At 36.4% G+C, this 20,441-nt stretch overlaps 1 protein-coding gene across 1 annotated transcript in view; it reads left to right on the forward strand.

The window, feature by feature from the left end:
* LOC126194652 (muscle-specific protein 300 kDa) overlaps positions 1-20,441 on the forward strand; it is a 607,158-nt gene that overhangs the window by 298,946 nt on the left and 287,771 nt on the right. Inside the window, exons 43-50 of the mRNA XM_049932837.1 lie at positions 1,955-2,249; positions 4,270-4,543; positions 4,818-4,998; positions 10,624-10,819; positions 11,469-11,543; positions 15,944-16,096; positions 19,087-19,457; positions 19,928-20,309. Coding sequence (XP_049788794.1) covers positions 1,955-2,249; positions 4,270-4,543; positions 4,818-4,998; positions 10,624-10,819; positions 11,469-11,543; positions 15,944-16,096; positions 19,087-19,457; positions 19,928-20,309 — 1,927 coding nt within the window. The remainder of the gene's footprint in view (positions 1-1,954; positions 2,250-4,269; positions 4,544-4,817; positions 4,999-10,623; positions 10,820-11,468; positions 11,544-15,943; positions 16,097-19,086; positions 19,458-19,927; positions 20,310-20,441) is intronic.

The following is a 20,441-nucleotide window of genomic DNA, read 5'->3' on the forward strand; positions in this document are numbered from 1 at the left end:
TCCCACTTCTTTGCGTATTGATTCTTCCTGACTAATGTCTTGAACTTCAGCCTACTCTTCATCACTACTATATTGTGATCTGAGTCTATATCTGCTCCTGGGTACGCCTTACAGTCCAGTATCTGATTTCGGAATCTCTGTCTGACCATGATGTAATCTAATTGAAATCTTCCCGTATCTCCCGGTCTTTTCCAAGTATACCTCCTCCTCTTGTGATTCTTGAACAGGGTATTCGCTATTATTAGCTGAAACTTGTTACAGAATTCAATTAGTCTTTCTCCTCTTTCATTTCTTGTTCCAAGCCCATATTCTCCTGTAACCTTTTCTTCTAATCCTTCCCCTACAACTGCATTCCAGTCGCCCATGACTATTAGATTTTCGTCCCCCTTTACATACTGCATTACCCTTTCAATATCCTCATACACTTTCTCTATCTGTTCATCTTCAGCTTGCGACGTCGGCATGTATACCTGAACTATCGTTGTCGGTGTTGGTCTGCTGTCGATTCTGATTAGAACAACCCGGTCACTGAACTGTTCACAGTAACACACCCTCTGCCCTACCTTCCTATTCATAACGAATCCTACACCTGTTATACCATTTTCTGCTGCTGTTGATATTACTCGATACTCATCTGACCAGAAATCCTTGTCTTCCTTCCACTTCACTTCACTGACCCCTACTATATCTAGACTGAGCCTTTGCATTTCCCTTTTTAGATTTTCTAGTTTCCCTACCACGTTCAAGCTTCTGACATTCCACGCCCTGACTTGTAGGACGTTATCCTTTCGTTGATTATTCAATCTTTTTCTCATGGTAACCTCCCCCTTGGCAGTCCCCTCCCGGAGATCCGAATGGGGGACTATTCCGGAATCTTTTGCCAATGGAGAGATCATCATGACACTTCTTCAATTACAGGCCACATGTCCTGTGGATACACATTACGTGTCTTTAATGTAGTGGTTTCCATTGCCTTCTGCATCCTCATGTCGTTGATCATTGCTGGTTCTTCCGCCTTTAGGGGCAATTTCCCACCCCTAGGACAAGAGAGTGCCCTGAACCTCTATCCGCTCCTCCGCCCTCTTTGACAAGGCCGTTGGCAGATTGAGGCTGACTTCTTATGCCGGAAGTCTTCGGCCACCAATGCTGACTATTTATCAAAATTTAGGCAGTGGCGGGGATCGAACCCGGGACCGAAGACGTTTTGATTATGAATCAAAGACGCTACCCCTAGACCTAGTATTATTGACCTCTTATTTCAGAATCCATTCATTTATTACAGAGGCTTTTGTTTTTATTTAGAAATTCCATAATGTTCTCTAATATTTTTGAAGTGTAAGAGGAAATTGTGGTGGGCTTGTAGTTATTTACAGTATCTCTCCCACCTTTTTTACCTGAATTATTGTATACATTTTAAATGCATTAGGGAAAGTGCTAAGTTTAAGTGAACTGTCACACAAGTGTGTAAGTAGTTCAACTAGGTGTGGAGCACTCTTCTTTAAGATTATTGTATGTGTATCATTAGTGCTTGCAGAGTTCGAGTTTTTTAGCCCTTTTATTGGTTTTGCTACTTTATCTTGTGTGACTGCAGATGTACATTTATCTACTATACATGCTTATTTTATATTTATTGAATTGGGTATTCATATTTGTATTTGATTTTATCACATTATCTGAAATTATTTAACCACTCCACATTGAAAAGCTTTTAATACTTGTACCAAAGAAAAAAGACAGGAAACAATAGCCATCATAGAAAGCTACTTTCTATAAATAAAGTTGTTAGGTCCTTATTGTGTCTTGTGTCTATTATTTGTATATGTTTTAGTGCAGAGGTTTTTTTTTAATTAAAAAGATTGGATTTGGAGCTTGAACAAACAGTACTATCGGTACAATGAATTCTTCAGGCAACTCAATGTTAAATTTTATTGCATTATTATCTCTATTTGTACAGATTAGGCAACCTGACAAGTGCCGGTGAGCGACTGTACCCAGACACAGCAGCTCCTGGACGAGAGCTGATCCGTTCACAGCTGCGAGAGATAAGAGATAGATGGGACAAACTTGAACAAGGAATAGAACAGGAACAGAAGCGTCAGGATGCACAAAGTCTTCAGAGAACCAGTTATCAAGAAACACTGGCGCAGACACTAGCATGGCTTGATGCTATGGAGCGTTCGTTGCAGCAGGACCCGGCTGCTACTTGGGGCTCTACCCAGGAGATTAGATCAAAACTGCTTAAACATAAGGTACAGTTCCTTTCTAACCAACAAATGCTGCTAAACTTGTTGTTTGTTTTCCACTGCTCTACTATATTTGAAATATTATCATGTGCTTGTGACTGCAACAATAAGGACTATATTTATTTAGTGGATATTATGTAACTTTTTCACAGAGACTGGGTTTGACAAAGAAAGGGTGTATAAAATCTAATCCTGTAGAACATCTGATAAAAAAAATAAATTTTACTGGCCACAATGAAAACTCTGAGCTTCTGCACATTTTGCTGAGCTGTAGCTATAAATTTTGCTTCATAACTACCTGCTCATTTTTCTTTCTGTTTCTGATTAGGTGAAAGTTTTAATATTTCAGGCTAGTAGCATTTTGTGTTTAGTCATTGGCAACCATAGTGATCCAACAATATTGTGTGAAATACCACTGTCACTGTTGTTGTGAGTTCTGTGTTGTCTTGTTTGTTGCTGGTGGGAAAAATACACATATACATAATGGTGCTGCTCTGCACAAGAAGGGCAGAGATTGCTTCTTCTGCACCTCTCCTCTCCCATGTCAGTCTATGTTGGAGGTGGAAATTGCTTCCTCCATTCCCTGTATGCTCCTCTATTAGTGCCAAAAACAAGTGAACACTTAGTAATCCATAATTTCTAGGTGATGGAAGTCTATTAAAGTAAATATCACAGGCAATAAGTTGAAATTAATGACTGTAGAAAGTATGATGATATGAATGAGGCAGATTTCGGAGGAGGGGGTAGGCAGAACACATTGTCATCAGACATGCAAAGTATGTAGCGTCACCATTATATTGTTGTTTGGTAGTTTTATGACAAATGGGAAAAATAAATTATTCTACCAATCATGAAGCTCAGTGACTATGCTTATTTCTACAAGTAGACATAATACTTCTGAAGTTCACTGTGCATAATTTTAAACATGTGTTCCTAGCACACCAAATGAAAAAAATATTGAGAAATGAGACTGGCAGCTGCACATGAATACATAACCTGTTTTTTTTCTCCATATCATTACTAGTTTCAAAAAAATATTACATGCAGTAGTGTTGAGTACCATTTACATAAATAAGGTCATGCCTAATATTTTTCCACATCTGTGTTTATTCTCCGTATCCACCATTGATTGTGTAGATTGGAGACAACACCTCGTGACCTGGTCACAGAATTCCCCAGAAGATGCTGAACTACAAGCTGAGTGGCAAAAGAGATTTTGAAAGACCTCAAAAAAGATGGGAATGATTTTGTTTGTGTGTGCAGAAGAGTTAGCAGCCTAATCCTTGAAAGGAAGATGTTGATGATCCACCATTAACAGGGTGCTAAACTCTCGCCTTCCATCCATTCTCTGAAGAAAATTATGAGATGTGTGACCTGAATTTTGTATAATTCACAGTGTCTAGAGCAAAATTGAATGCCCTCTCTGGAACTGACACAGTGGGATTCTGCTGTTCTGCACCATAACACTCAGCTGCATGCATAGCTTATACAAATCAAAAACCATAAATGAAATTTTTGCTGAAGCAAGCTATAGTTCTGATGTAGTAACCAATTGACCACCATTCATTCGTACACTTCAGGATATGGCTTGCATCTCTGTGAGTCAACATAAATACTTACTTCAGTAAAAAATAAAAATCGCTGTTTTCTTTATTATTATGTTGGTATTTGCAGCAATTATGTAAGCAGTCTGTGGTCGTAATATGTGAATTATAAAGGCACTTTTAAGTACAAGTGTTCTCCTACCAGATTTTGAAAAGTGAGCATTGTATATTGCCCACAGATGACAATCCTGATTTGGAGGATCTAGTGGATTTCTTTTTGGCTGTAATTATGAAGATGTAAAATTTTTAGTAATCATGCTTCTTTAATGTTAATCAGTACTTGCACATACTTCTATAGTTATGGAATCTGTGACAGTAGTAAACAGCTTTTATAAACATTTTTACAGAACTATAACAATATTCTCTGCTTTTGTGTGGTAACACTTTATTAATTAATTTAATTTTCAAAATTATATTTACAGACAACCCTGCAGGAAGTGATAACTCATAAACGTGTCATTGAAGCAGTGACAGAGAAAGCACAAGCTGTTGTACAGCTAACTGGAGGAGATGATGAGGAGGTAAAGAAAGCTGTAGAAGACATCAGCAATCGATACGAAAGGCTGGTGAATGGGCTGCTGGTGATGATAACGCAGCTTGAGGAAAGCTTGGATGTGTTTCAGCAATTTAATGATCTACAAAAGAACTACCATGATTATCAGAAAGCTTTGTGGGATCGTCTTGCTGGTTATTCAGGTAACTAGCATCTCTTATATTTGTAAAGTACTTAAGGTATATGGCTTAGGGTTTGTCATTTTTGGATTGACATTCTGATACTAGTAGCATAGAGAATAATGTAGTAGGGGTAAAAACGCTACTTGTAACCTTCATTTTGACGACTCCCTAGTAGCATTAAATGAAAGCTAAACAAATTTCATGAAGAAATTATTTATTTGTGCTTGTTTTGTTATGCAAATGAGTCTTGAGTAACTTAGAGGATAACTATGTCCATTTCCCCTTCTTGTTACAGACTATAGTGGAAATAAACCAACAATACAATCCAGGCTGTCAAAAGTCAGAGAAATACAGGATTGCCTGAAAATGGAAGGTGATATTAAAATGAAGGCTCTTACTGACCATGTTTCCAACAAAACTGATAAATTACCTCCTAGAGCCAAAGAGGCCATGGAAAGAGACTTAAATAATCTTAAGTAAGTGACTAATAAACAAAACTGACTGTAATAACAGTGCTAATAATAACAGTGTTATGAAAAGGAAAGTTGCTACTCACCGTATAGCAGAGATTCTGAGTCGCAGATAGGCACAACAAAAGACTCTCTCAATTAAAACAATAGATGTCAGACACACACACACACACACACACACACACACACACACACACACACACACACACACACACCTGCAGTTTCGGGCAACTGAAACCACACTGCGAGCAGCAGCACCAGTGTTTGATGGGAATGGCGACTGGGTGGTGGTAAGGAGAAGGCTGGGGCAGGGAGAGGGAGGGATAGCATGGTGGGGGTGGTGGGCAGTTAAGTGCTGCATGTTAGACAGAGGGCAGGGGATAAGTGGGGAGGGGGGGGGGGTAGCAGAGAAGGAGAGAAATAAAAGGTTGAGTGTGATGGTGGAATGACGGCTGTGTAGTGCTGGAATGGGGACAGGAAAGAGGCAGAATGGGTGAGGACAATGACTAACGAAGGTTGGGGCCAGAAGGATTACAGGAACGTAGGATGTATTGCAGAGAAAGTTCCCATCTGTACAATTCAGAAAAGCTGGTGTTGGTGGGAAGGATCCATGTGGCACAGGAAGTGAAACAGTCATTGAAATGAATGGTATCATGTTTGGCTGCGTGTTCAGCAACAGGGTGGTCCACTTGTTTCTTGGTCACAGTTAGTCGGTGGCCATTCATGCGGACAGACAGCTTATTGGTTATTGTGCCTACATAGAATCCAGCACAGTGATTGCAGCTTAGCTTGTAGATCACATGACTTGTTTTACAGATAGCCCTGCCTTTGATGTTAGTGACCAGACTGGAGTAGATGGTGGTGGGAGGATATATGGGACAGGTCTTGCTTCAAGCATTAGCCTCTTGCATTAGCAATAAAACAGGTAAATATGAAACCTGAACTTTCAGAACTGAAAGTGTCATTCTAAGTACCTACAGTATGGAAAAAATAGGGCGGGAAAAAATAGGGCAGTTGTTTTGGGGTCACTGCGCATACATTAAGAATAGAGTTCAGCACTGGAGTGTAACAGCTGCATTGATTTCATCTTCACTCTCTGATGCCATGACTCAAATATCCCTTTTTTCATATTATTGCCCACCAGATGTTGAGACAATGTTACTCGCAACTTACTTGTTTGCTTCACATGAAATGTGCTAGAAGAGGGAGTAAATAATTTCACTGCTGTTTGTGAATGCTTTGGACACAAAAGATCATAATTATCTCGGTATCTATAGAGAGCCATAAAGTACTGCACTACCTCTCTGTAAACAACATTCTGAGACTTGTTTTTGTCTGCTTATATATAGACATAGCTGAGTACCTAATGTTGTGCAGGTATATATTTATTCCAGTATTCTGTTAGTTTATCTCCTCCTTCCTAACCCCCTCCCCCCTGTCCACCCCCTCCACCTCCCACTCTGTCCATCTCCCGCCCCTCTGTCTGTCCATCTCCTCTGCCCCCTCTGTCTGTATGACTCCTCCTCTCCCTGTATCTGTCCAACTCTTCATCTCTCTGTTCACCTCCCCCCCACCCAAAAAAATCTGTCTGTCTGCTCTCTCTCCCTTCTCTCTCCACATTATCACTCCTAACCCAATAGGAGGCTGGTGGTTCTTACCCCCACAGTATTATTTTCCAGATTGTAACTCATATGTGCACCAAATGCAGTTGAAATTGTTCCAGAGGTTTAAGATGAGCTTTTTACCCCTGTCTTTGCCCATGCATGTACATGTCAAATATATTTCACCTGAATTTATCATATTGCACACATATTTACACACACACTTCACCTATACCTCTAATGAATTTCACCCTTCAGTTTCATTTTCATGAAGCTCAATGTTTATGATGTCTTACCTCCTGAACTATGTGTTGTACAATGATATAATTGTGCTGGTACATTCAGTGGTATATAGGAATACTGTTGCAAAATGTGTCACGGATACAGTTAGCAGTAAAGAAATTATAAATTAAAACGTCATGCTTCATATGGCAAGTTTTACTGCATGAACATCAAAAATGTTGTAAGTGATGAACTTCTCTCCTTTCATTATATTGTGAGGGCTGTCAGTGAGAAAATGTTTTCATAATGGATTGATGTTTTGTGCAAAGTGTGTTACAAGTAACTAAGTGCTCTCGTGCTCAAATACTGAACGAGTAAATTATGGGTGTTTGTGCAGTGTGGGTTATACCTCCCCCACCCCACCCACCCCTTTGATAGGTAAGTGCTTATAAATTAATCTACATCTACATGCGCACTCCGCAATCCACCATACGGTGCGTGGCGGAGGGTACCTCGTACCACAACTAGCATCTTCTCACCCTGTTCCACTCCCAAACAGAACGAGGGAAAAATGACTGCCTATATGCCTATGTACGAGCCCTAATCTATCTATGTGTTAATTCAGAGTACAAGGCATCTCCATTACAAATTTCATCCAAATCCATTCACCCATTTCAGTGTGAAGGAGTAACAAACATACTAACACATACATAAACTTTTGAACTGATATTACAAACACTTTCTTTTATGGGTTTTATCCTCTTCAGCAGTACGCCAAGTTATTTCTAGAACAGCATGAAAAATTATATGTTATCTTTGTACATGCTGTGAAGGCACAACTGTAAATAATTGTAAATTAAACTGTCTTTTCATTTTTATTTACTTACTGTATTTTTATGTAATGCATAACACTTAACAGTCTTCTTAGCTGAAAGAGCACACAGGCAAATAATCAACTGAAGTTACACCATTTGATTTGTTTTATCAAACATTAACTTCACATTTAGAAAGTAAGCTTTGTGGTTTCTAACCGTATGTTACAGGGGGACCAACCAGTATGTGAATATATCAAAATAAATTAATTCTATGGTAATTAAGATATAAACCTGCTGAAATTAACACAAGAATGAAGATTTAGTATCATATATTTTAATCATAACAGCTTGTTTTGAATTTAGTAGAAAGTTCACAGTTAGTGTGTTCTCAGTGGTAGACATTCCTTGTCTGGCTTGGGCACTTTGAATTGATTCCAGAGACCACAGCAGCAGTGGTAACTGTAGTTTTGGATAACTACTTGGCGACAATCAAACTAAAATAGTTGCAGTGATCAAATCTAGTTAAAGGGGTCATTTTGCAATGCGACAGTGATTGGTCCCATAATGGTCATATAACATTTTTGGCCTGTGTTGTAGAATCTTCTTTCTTCATCCATAATACTCGCTAGACTTTAGCCTCTATGATTATTAATGTAGACACCTCTGGAAGAGGCACTGGGAAGAAATAGGTTTCATTTGGATGGTGGCATATACCAGGCATGTCATGAATGGCTGTAAAGATATTGAAGAACTTTTTATTTTGACACAGGAAGTGTATGTTAAAATTAATATGGCTGCATACCTCTTAAAATGCTTCATTTGACGTTAAAAAAAAAAAAAAAAGGCAGCGTGTGTCTGCCAAAGTTACTGTTATTGCTTATTTCATTGGCCAGTCAGGGCTGCAGTAGAGTGTCTGCTGCAAACTAACAATCACAGATTTAAAAGCTACATTCAAGAGATCCTTTACACAAAGAAACAGAGTGATTACAAATTGTTTAAATCTTTCTTAAGGTTGCATTTTCACAAACATGTAAATTCATCAATAGGATAGTTTGAGCAATTGCGACAGGTCATAGATCCATTCACTGTGACCCCAAGCATAATATGGAAGGAGTACAGGTCATAGTCACATTCTCTCCAAATCTTATCAAATAATTCTTAGGGAAAGTTTTCGATAACTGTGGTACTGCACCAACTCAGTTCCAGCTAAGTGTAAACTTTGTTGTCACTGACTGAACACTGCAAGAAGAAATAGCACACTGAGACATTTGGCAGCAGATGGCTTTTGCATAGAAGATGGCACCTGTAGTTGATGGCCATCCAGTATAAAGTATCAGGTATCCGTTTAGTTCTAACCACAGTCCCAACATAACTATATGCACATATTCTGTGATATTTGTGGCAGTGAAGAAATATGATATAAGCACACAGCTTAGAAGTGCTACAAAAAAATGGAAAACATGTTACTTTTGGGCTCACATTTAACCCCAGTGACAGTATCAGTTTTCTATGGTCCCCATATCCAGTCATTTTGCTTAATGACTTTTCCAGGTGAGTAGAATATGGCAAGTTCTTATCCTGCACAGTAAGCTCCCTAGAATCTTTCTCAGTACTGTTGTTGTGAACTGAGACTCTTAGGTGATATTTCATGAACCACTCTGGGCATCATAAGACATTCATGCACTGTGTCCCAGTGCATAATTTATCTTTTAAAACAGTTGCATCTGCTATTGTGATATAGTCATAACACTTTTTTACTGCCTTCACAGTAAGTAACATCGCCAAAATTGTCATATTTAATCACAACTGCACATTCTTTCCACGTGTCTTAATCACACATTACCTGTAGTCAATCAGTAATACTGTCTTGTCCTATGAAGCAACGTATGCATTTACTGCTAAAAGAAATATGCAGTCAAATAGCAATGCTAAAATGCCAAACATTCTGTGTTCAGGTGGTGACAGTCTTATGCATTTATGTTCCCTTTGGTGAAGATATAACCTTACCAAATACTGAATAATTTAATGTTGTACTGTACTCTTTGGTCATTGTAAAGATGAAATGAAAATAATAAATAAATTAATAATGACATGTTGACTGAGTTCATGACTTTTGAGCATTTTGATTAAATTATTTGTCTGCGAAATGATGTAGTTATGATGTGGAATTACTGGCCAGTACTTACTTTCAGAAGGCAAAATTCTTAATATTGTCAGTAGACACACATAAAAGTCCAAGCAACTATTTTAGATTTTGGCACTATTAGGAATTAACAGTTCTGAAAGCTAGGACAGTTTTTTCTACTTTAAATGTGTCTCTTAGCAGTACTATGAATTTTGTCTCCTGGGGATAAATAATGGTCTGCACTTATAATTTTATAATTTTCTTAAGTGAATTTTCTGTCTGATGCATATGGTGGTGTTAAAAAATCTTATTAATATCAAGACTGAGACCCAGTTGTTAATGACATATATCAAAGAAAGTTATGTTGCCAAGGTGCTCTTTCAGAAAAAGAGAGCAACAGAGTAACAGCAAAACATCACTTATACTCTTATTACTTACAATTGTGTGATCCATAATTATAAAAACACAAAGAAAGGAATTGCAGATATTTTGGGTAAAAGGAGTACATTTATACCTTGATTGTCAATTGACCTCTGTTTTATAAGTATTGTTATAAATAAACACCTCTTTCATGGGCAATTTATAATAAAAATTGTCTATGTAAAACATTAAGGGTGTTTCATAAATTTATCAATTCAGAACAAAATGAGAGATAAATAAATTATGTTAGTACTTAGTGTATATATCCTAAATGAAACATTTAATGATTACAGATATTCACTGTTAAAATGTAAATGTAGCTAAATGCTTCATAAAATAACATTGTGCATTTGTTTGGTGCTTAACATTCTGTTATACAAAATTATGAAATAATTACATGTTGTACTTGTTATTTCTTACTTACTTAAACTTCTGAAAATAAACTCAGGTTTGATCGTGAGAAGTTTGAAGTAGCCTTGAATGATGTGATTCATGGACTAGATGAACGACTGCAGCAATGGTCTGAATATGAAGGCTCCTTTGACAAGCTGTTACAGTGGCTCTCAGAAGCGGAAACAGCACTCAAGAACTATGCACCTCGCTCTACACTTGAGGAAAAACAAGACCAGCTTGAAAAATATCAGGTAGTTAACTAACTTCATATTTCATCAGTATTATTCTTCTGATACTGTATCATATATTGATGAATACATTTCATATCTATTGGCCAAAAATTATTTGTTATTACCTGCAGTTTTGGACATGTTATTTGCTATGTTCACTATTGTGTTGACCAGGTAATTTCTTCACTAATTACCTAGAATAAATTATATTCTAAAATTCTAAATTTAAAGTAGAATGGATGGTGTCAAAATGAACAGCTTACTGAGAGGTCATAAAGCAGTTGGTTAGGTCTATCTCGAGTAACTTGCAATAGAGAAAATTAAAGGATTTACTGTAAATAAAGGTAAAAAGAAAATTGTGCTAAGGAGATGCTACAAGACAGTGGAATGTACTGAACTAAATAGAATTAGATTTATGAGAACACAACTTTCATCTGTTTCAAACCACTGGCAATTCATATTATCTTAATTTCCAATAATAATTTGTAAAATTTCTTTTTGGTTTTGCTAGAATCTAAAAGCTGCTTTTTATAAAAAGTGTGAGCAAGTTTCATATTCTCAAATGTTCATAGGAAAGATGACGAATTCAGTCTTAATGAAAGACACTGAATATATTTTATATGTTACAACTGTTTGCACATCTATGTTAATGTTGTGCTTTATCCTCTAGGATCTCATAAAAATAATTGATTCGAGAAATAGAGATGTGAAGGAAATGATAACTCTAGCTGACCATCTAGAGCAAGTAAGAGATTACTGGTTTTGATGGTTTTTTTATGATTTTTTTCATTGTGCATAGGCTTTTTTGTCTCTTGTCTGAACTATGTATTTATTTTGGTTTTGTATATGTCCACAGTAGCCCATGTCTATTGTCACCCTGCTTTTAAGCTTTTGTTCCACGTGCATTTTACCTTCACTTCCAGTTTTTTCTTCAGAGATATTTGTATGTAATACTTTGTAGCACTGCTCACATGAATGAAAATGAGAATATTTATGTTTGATTACAGAACTGCTTAAGTAACCAATAACTAGTGATATTTAAATACTTAAGTGATAGAGTATTAATAGAGTACATACTAAACAGAAACAACTGTTGCTTAACATTTAGGTTTATTTCATTTCAAATATTTTGAGGTACATGTACCATAACAACTTACTTCTTTTTAACAATATTCTTAACCTTATTATTATTACTTTTTTACATGAATCTTTGCCAGCAATGATGTTAACTTATGTGATTTTGAAATGTCTTTATTTCTTTTTATGAAATTTGTTAGTATCGTTACAGTCTAAGATAAGTCAAGGCACTCAATGTCATTTTTGTTACTCACTGCGATAGCAGTGCACCAAGTGGGCAGCAAGCTACACTTCTGAATACATTATCGGATGAGTATGAATAGTACTGCTTATACTGATTAGTAACATAATTTTTACAATAGGGAGCATATGTAGTGTCAAAATATCAAACAATAACTAATAAGTGACATCACATTTGCCTTTCTTTAGTTTCATACTGGCCCTGGGAGGTATGAAACGGTACATTACAAGATGTTATATTTTTGATTCTCATGAAACACAGATATTTACTGAAAAATGTTGATTTCTTTTAAGAACAAAAAATTGTTAGTAAACGCCAGAAGACCTGACCTTTTGCAGAAGACATTGTATATCTACCCAACAACGTGAAATTTTTTTCACTACCCCTTCAGCCAAATCTGTGACTGTGGAACATAGGAAACTTGTATGGAATGTAATATCTAATTATTTAATGTACCAAATAAGCCACCACACAGACATGATAATGAAATGCCAAAAGCAATAAAATTGTTTCCCAACACAGAAAAAATCAAATCCACAATTATTGCTTCATTTGAGCCACAAGTGGTACGAAACTTCAACACATTTGTTTGAAAGCAAAAGTAACTACTTTAACAAAAATATTCGGATATTTGAAAGTTGCGTGAAGTGTAGGAATGAGATACTAAGAACAGATAACAATAAAAATATGTGCTTCTCATGCATGGGATATGTTTTGATATCCTCTTGCTTTCAGCAGAGTAAGCTGCAATTACACACACATTTGTAAGTAATTCTTCGTGAATAAGTTGTAGCTTACGTCATTGAGTCGGTGAGATTTGCCTTTTTTTACATTTATTTCACAATACTGATATCTCTTGGTAATTTACTTATGCATGGAACACAAAAATATAACAACTATTTTGTTAATTATATTAATATCTTTTCCATTATTTGATTGTATTTTGTTAATTAAGTAGAAAGACAATTAGAAACAAACATTATCCTTATGAGACATATGACTGTCCGCTTTCTCACTGACTGTCTGCTTTCTCACCACTTGAAGTGTTAGTGTCGCTCCAGCTGTCGAAGGGTAACAACTTTCACAGCAGAGAGTGTCGTGACTGTATGTGTTAGACTGTGGTATCATGTAATATTAGTTTTGGCTGTAAGTTCATAGTGTTTTTGTTTTGTATGTAGATATTCTGGTTGCTATCGATTGTCATTTTTTATTTGTAGTTTACGGCTGCTATTTGATTTTACATTGTGTCATTTTGTCATTTGGAGATAGTGAGTGGAACTGTGGACACTTGAAAATAAAGTGCCAAATGGAGAAAATGGATCATATCTGACATATTCTTCTGTTTGAGTTCTGCAGTGGGGTGACAGCAGCAGAGACTGCCAAAAACATTTGCACCATGTATGGGGATAATGCCATCGGACAAAGAATGGCAAGAAAATGGTTTTCTCACTGTAAGGAGGTCATTTTGACATTAGTGACTTTCCATGTTCAGGAAGACCATCAGGGTTTGACGAAGATCATTTAGACACTTTAATCCACAATGATACACGTCAGTGTACTCGAGAACTGGCAGATTTGATGAGCTGTGATCATTCCACCGTTGTACGACATTTGCACGCAGTGGGCAAGGTTCAAAAATCAGTTGTATGGGTACCACATACTCACACCAAAATCACAAAAATCAGCTGGTGGCCATAAGCGCATCTCTGTTTGCTTGTCATCCATTGGCTTATGAACAACACCGACCATTCCTATCCTGTATTGTTACTGGTGACAATTATGCTAACACAAGGAAAAGAATGGAATAGTTTAGCCCAAATAATGCAGCAACTTCCGTACCAAAGTCTGTGCTCTACCACGAAAGATAACATTATGTATCTTATAGAACAGCGATGGTGTGATGTACTACAAATTGCTTCCCCAAGGTTTAACCATCACTGCTGATATTTATTGTCAACAATGGAGACATCTTGCAGATGCAACCAAGAGCAACGAGCAGGACAACTGCGGGAAGTGATGCTACTCCACGATAACACCCATCCTAATTCTGCTAGACTGACACTATAAAGAAGTTAGATTGGGAAGTCACTCCACACCTACCTTATTCACCTGATCTTGCACCTTCAATTTTCTGCTATTTGATTCTCAATCAAACAACCTTCAAGGAACTTCCTTTCCAGATGAAAATGCTCTCCGAACATGGCTTGATGAGTTCTTTGCCTCAAAACAATGTGATTTCTACAGTCACAGAATCAAAAAGTTGCCCTAGCATTGGCAGACTGTCATAAATAGCAAAGGAGAAATTATTTTGATGACTATTGTCTCTGTTATGTGTACATATCTGTTGCATTTATTAAACTTACATAAAAAACTCTATGAACTCATGCACCAAACCAATATTTCTATTAATTTTTAACATCATGCCATTTCCTTAATTTTTAATATGGATTTATTAAGTATTTTTTATATATAAAAGTCCTCACTTTGAGCCCAGAAAATTAAAAAAAAGTTAAAAACCTATAGCAAGTATTGATTATATGAGTTACATGAAAAAAAATGGGATGTAAGAGATGGCATGTCTGCTTGTCACAGATTCATCCATTTACAACCAGTGCATGTGAAACCTGTAAGCATTTGAACAAAAATGAGTTCATTTAATAAGTCCATTTTTTTACATATTTTCTTATCTTAGTGTTGTTACCTACAATAGTGTTCACTGAGTAGCTGCTCTGGCATAAAATGTAATGATGCCATTCCTTACTAGCATACAAGAGTTTAGCAATCTACCATCGTACTTCCTCTGTAGGTGATAAATTTGTCTGAGGCAATAATATTAAAATGAAAATCTTTCAGTCAAACTAACACTTAATCCAAAATACTACTACTTTCAGATACTGCTCTAGAAATGCCAAGTTACAGAGTTACCAAAGTGAATTTTGAGTTGTATTTGGAACTGCCATTCACGTAAGAAACTCATTAAAGATTCATCTTACACCAGTTTTATACCTAAAAAGGTCAAGGAAGAATTGTTCTGAGATCAGTATGTTTCCGGCAAAATTTTAACAACCTTAGTGTCTGCTGTACAGAAATATTGTATATGAATGTAAAAACATGTTTCTTAGTTTATTTATTTTTTTCTGATTCTAAGATTGAATGTAATTAAAAAAATTGGAAAGTCAATCATGTTGGAATTTAGGTAAACAGACAGTTAAATATTATCCTGCGAGAAATTTTCCTGGAAATACCAAGGCTAATGCAAAAATCTTTTCAGACTTCTCAACTTTGTGAAAGATAGGAACCTGCCTTGGATCAGTATAGGTGATTTGTGCATGTTCAAATAAGTATTTCCATATTTTGAAACCCTCGGCTATTTGATCTGATTCACAAGACCAATTAGAAGCCATACTGGTATCATACTGAGGCCTCTTCAAGGGGCGAGAAAAAGGAATTGTAGTTTAAATAATTTACTTACTGATATGAAGTGAGTGTTTCTCTAGGTCTGTAAAAAATTGTTTTAGTTTGTGTATAGAGGAATTAATCGGGCTACTTTGCTGCAAAGACCTCATTCAGATTCAAGATGTTAAGGTTCTAACTGAAGGCAGAGCTTATAAGAAATCCCATACTCATATCAGCCCTGTGTGTCATAAAATAGAGGTAATTTACAAATAAGCCTTGATGCTGATGGACATCCAAATTTGTTGTGTCATCCAATATTTTATTTCTGACGTTGTATGATTTTTTGTTGCTGGCCACTAAGAAACATGTTCCATGTTTCACATAAGTGAAACAGTAAGAAAGTACGTGCTCATTATTCATTATATTTACAGTCACTGATTCTGAGTCTTCGTCAAAATGAATCGGAATTTGATAAAATGAATGATGAGTCTTCAGAGCTCATGCAGATCAGTGGTGAAACCAGAATATCAGTAAATGTACAGCAAATCACATCAAGATTCCAGGCCATTCAGACAACTGCTAAGGTAAGTTTTGGTTTTGTGATAATTGTTGTAATTCCTAATATGATATGCTGTTTCTGATCGTAATATAAATAACTTTGTATTCTGATCGACATAGAAAAGTCACAATATTTCCTATGATTCTAGATAGTTATTAGTAACATTGATCTAAATGCTGTAATTTGTGAGATTTGTATGATTTTCATGGGAAATGACAATAGTTACAGACACATTACCAATTTCACAATAGTCTATATATATCTTAAAGACTTATTTCCATGTTTTCTTTTATCAAAAATGTTGTCCGATTATGTGTATACAGAACATTATACATTAGACATTATACGTTATAAATTATACGTTATACATTAGACATTATACATTAGACATTATACATTAGACATTATAATGTCTGCTTGTGTCTGTGTATGTGCGGATGGATATGTGTGTGTGTGCGAGTGTATACCGGTCCTTTTTTCCCCCTAAGGTAAGTCTTTCCGCTCCCGGGATTGGAATGACTCCTTACCCTCTCCCTTAAAACCCACATCCTTTCGTCTTTCCCTCTCCTTCCCTCTTTCCTGATGAAGCAACCGTTTGTTGCAAAAGCTTGAATTTTGTGTGTATGTTTGTGTTTGTTTGTGTGTCTATCGACCTGCCAGCACTTTCGTTCGGTAAGTCACATCATCTTTGTTTTAAGATATATTTTTCCCACGTGGAATGTTTCCCTCTACTATGAACATTATGCAGATATTGAAATACCTATTAATGCAAAATATTGTGACATTGACAATAATGAGATGAAGTTATCTCTTGGAGAGTACTAAAAAAGTTACTTTGAACATGAAATCTGTGTATATGTCAAATATATATGGTTCATATTAAATCAGTCATATATATTATAGAATTTCTACACTTAATATTACAACCATAACTATAAAAATGTATATTGGTAATATTGCACAATATCAAGAGCATCTTTTACAAGTGCTTGTAACTTGTTTAAACAATATGTTTGACTGAAAAATCAAGTGTTAAAAACTAACATTGGAATGAGTAAAGATAACCACTTACTGTAAGATGGTTGTCTAGAGCAATGGATAAGCTAATACACATGCAGCTGATGTTTATAAGCTGGACTACCATGTTCCATGTCTTGTTTATATGCCTATCTATCATTCAGTGCCTCCTCTATTTGGTGAGTAGTTATCTTTACTCATTACATTGTTGATACGTATATATTTTTAATGCTAGTTATAGTTGTGCTGGGGTTTCAGACTGTAAGGATTATTTTCAGTTGAATATAAAATGAGAGTGATGGGTGAAACATGTGTATAACAAGTATAAAATAATCATATAAGTAATATTATAGAATCTTTTTCCTGCTAGGAGTTAACATTAACTATTTACAGATTAATTGAGGTGGCAGAACTGCTTAGTTTTGGCTTCACAAAATAAATTGTTATGACTAGTTGCCGTAAGTTTTCTGAATCTTACATCTACATCTACATGACTACTCTGCAATTCACATTTAAGTGCTTGGCAGAGGGTTCATCGAAGCACAATCATACTATCTCTCTACCATTCCACTCCCAAACAGCGCACGGGGAAAACGAACACCTAAACCTTTCTGTTCGAGCTCTGATTTCTCTTATTTTATTTTGATGATCATTCCTACCTATGTAGGTTGGGCTCAACAAAATATTTTCGCATTCGGAAGAGAAAGTTGGCAACTGAAATTTCATAAATAGATCTCGCCGCAACGAAAAACGTCTTTGCTTTAATGACTTCCATCCCAACTCGCGTTTCATATCTGCCACACTCTCTCCCCTATTACATGATAATACAAAATGAGCTGCCCTTTTTTGCACCCTATTCCTTATGGTTGTATCTTCATTAACTGTCTGCATTGGGGTACTGTGTCAAATACTTTTCGGAAATCTAAGAATATGGAATCTGCCTGCTGCCCTTCATCCATATTTTGCTATATATTATGTGAAAAAAGAGAAGGCTGAGTTTCACACAAATTATGCTTTTTAAAACCACGTTAATTTGCAATCATAAGCTTTTCGGTCTCTAGGAAATTTGTTATATTTGAACACGGAATATGTTCTGGAATTCTGTAGCAAACCAATGTTAAGGAAGTTGGTCTGTAATTTTCCAGGTCCATTCCTTTACCCTTCTTATAACAGGAGTCTCCTGTGCTTTTTTCAGGTTGCTTGGGACTTTGTGCTGGGCAACAAATTCACGATAAATACAAGCTCAGTAAGGTAACAGTGCCATAGAGTCCTCTTTGTAGAAACTAATTAGGATTCCATCCAGACCTGGTGCCTTATTTGTTTTCAGTTCTTGTATCTACAATAATAATCCATATAATTTTATGCAATTGAATTAGCACCAGACTTGCATCTGGAAAGGGTGTGACTCAAATCTCCTTCTGATAATCTAGGTTTAGGTATCCTGGGTTTTTCCACAGGCAAATGGTAGAATGTAACATGGCCAGTCTGAGCTTATACTTTTTCTCTAATGAGCTTATCATAGACACAATGTTAAACTGTGGTCTTCCGTTCTCTTATCACTTCCAGGATGGGGCTCAATATTTCAGTCTAGAACTTACAAGTAAGTACTATAACTGCCTAAACACAAATATTATTGAGTAATATTTAGGGTATTGAGGGCAGTGAGTGTCAAAACACAGTATGATGATCCTTATTTAAGTTTTTCTGAATTTCACTGCCAGTTCCTACCTCTCCCGCCTTTACACTGACTGAAAAAAGTAGTGTAGTTTTAATATGAAGGAACATAAGCAGTTTAAAGAAAGAGGCAGACATTAACTTCTTTACAATTACTACTGTTTACTTTAAGAAAGATAACATAAACAGCCAGAGCGGGGGAACTCTGATATACTGAACAATGCTAATTTTTTGTTCTTCCATTTCATCCTGTCAAAATATGAATAGTATATTTAAATAATTAATTTTTAATTAGTAACTTATTTGACTTATTTTTTAATACAGGAAATAGTGAAAAAATGTGAGCAAGCTGTGGCTGACCACACAGCATATGCAGAAAAATATCTCCAGTGTTCAGACTGGCTATCAACTGCGCAGTCACAGTTTGAAGCTTCCGGAGGATCAAAGATAGCAACAGGTGATCGAGATGAACTCACAAAGCACAGCACGAAACTAAATGAGCTGCTTGTTGAACAGCCTGCAGCAATGGCTCTGCTTTCAACAACAGTTGAATATGGAGAAAAACTGTATCCATCAACAGCTGCTGATGGCCGTGAAACCATTCGTCAGCAGTTACAAGAATTACAGCAGTCTCTTGAAACACTGTATGATAGCATTTCCAGCACTGAACGAGAACTTCAAGCTAAACTCTCTCGGTCAGTAGTCCTAGTTTCTTTTTCTTCTCATTAAATGTAGTAAAATTTTTATTATTTTCAATACTTTAACAGCTTTGGAAATTATTTCAGTGACTTTTCTTTTTCCATTTTGAGTCAGTACTAGAATTTTCAGTTTGACTGTTGTTATTTGTTTGCACTTTCCAGTTCTAAAGTAATGACTGAACAAAAGATAAGTTTCACAAGAGTGGCAGTTGATTGTGATAAATTGCACACTGGGGAGAATGGGAAACATTTGTGGGAGGTACGAGGGAGATATGATGTGCCTATTGTTTCTACGGTCTCTTCACAAACCCTAGGAACTTTCATTGTAATGGGAATATCATAATTTTTATAGACAGAAGCATTATTTCCAATCTTTTATTTATCGTTTCTGGAGCTTGCTCATTTGTATAAACTGTTAAGATTTTATTTCATTGAGAGAGGGAAACAGTGACATTTTCTGTACACAGGTGGATGAGTTTTGAAGAGTGTAGTGAAAGACTTAAGAAATGGCTCGCAGAGGCAGAGTCTCAACTTCCTGCAGAACCTGTGTTGTTTGCCACTCTTGATGAGAAGCGTGCTCAACTACAAGTTTATCGTTCACTGCTGCATGATGCAGTTGCACACCAACAAGACATCCTCAGCCTCCGTGACAAGACAGAAGGACTGCCAGGTCGTGGAGGGGGAAGTGCTGCAGAGCGTGAGCTCCAGCAGCTAGTAGACCGTCACACTGCCCTGTTGCGCCGTGCACAAGCTTTTGTTGAAAGCTATGAGGCAATTGTTGGTGACCATCAACAATATACTAAGGCTGTCATGGATGCGCAGGAGTGGCTTGATGCTACACACAATACGGTACGTTGAATCTGACAACTGTAAAATGGTTAAGAGTATAAGGATGGGCTTTATCTGATTGCACTGTTAGTAATCCATATTTATCTTAATATCTGTCTCTTGTAGACCAAGATTGAAAGTGAAGTGTAGTCA

The sequence above is a fragment of the Schistocerca nitens genome, chromosome 7 (assembly GCF_023898315.1).
Source record: "Schistocerca nitens isolate TAMUIC-IGC-003100 chromosome 7, iqSchNite1.1, whole genome shotgun sequence".
NCBI classification, from domain to species: Eukaryota; Metazoa; Arthropoda; class Insecta; order Orthoptera; family Acrididae; genus Schistocerca; species Schistocerca nitens.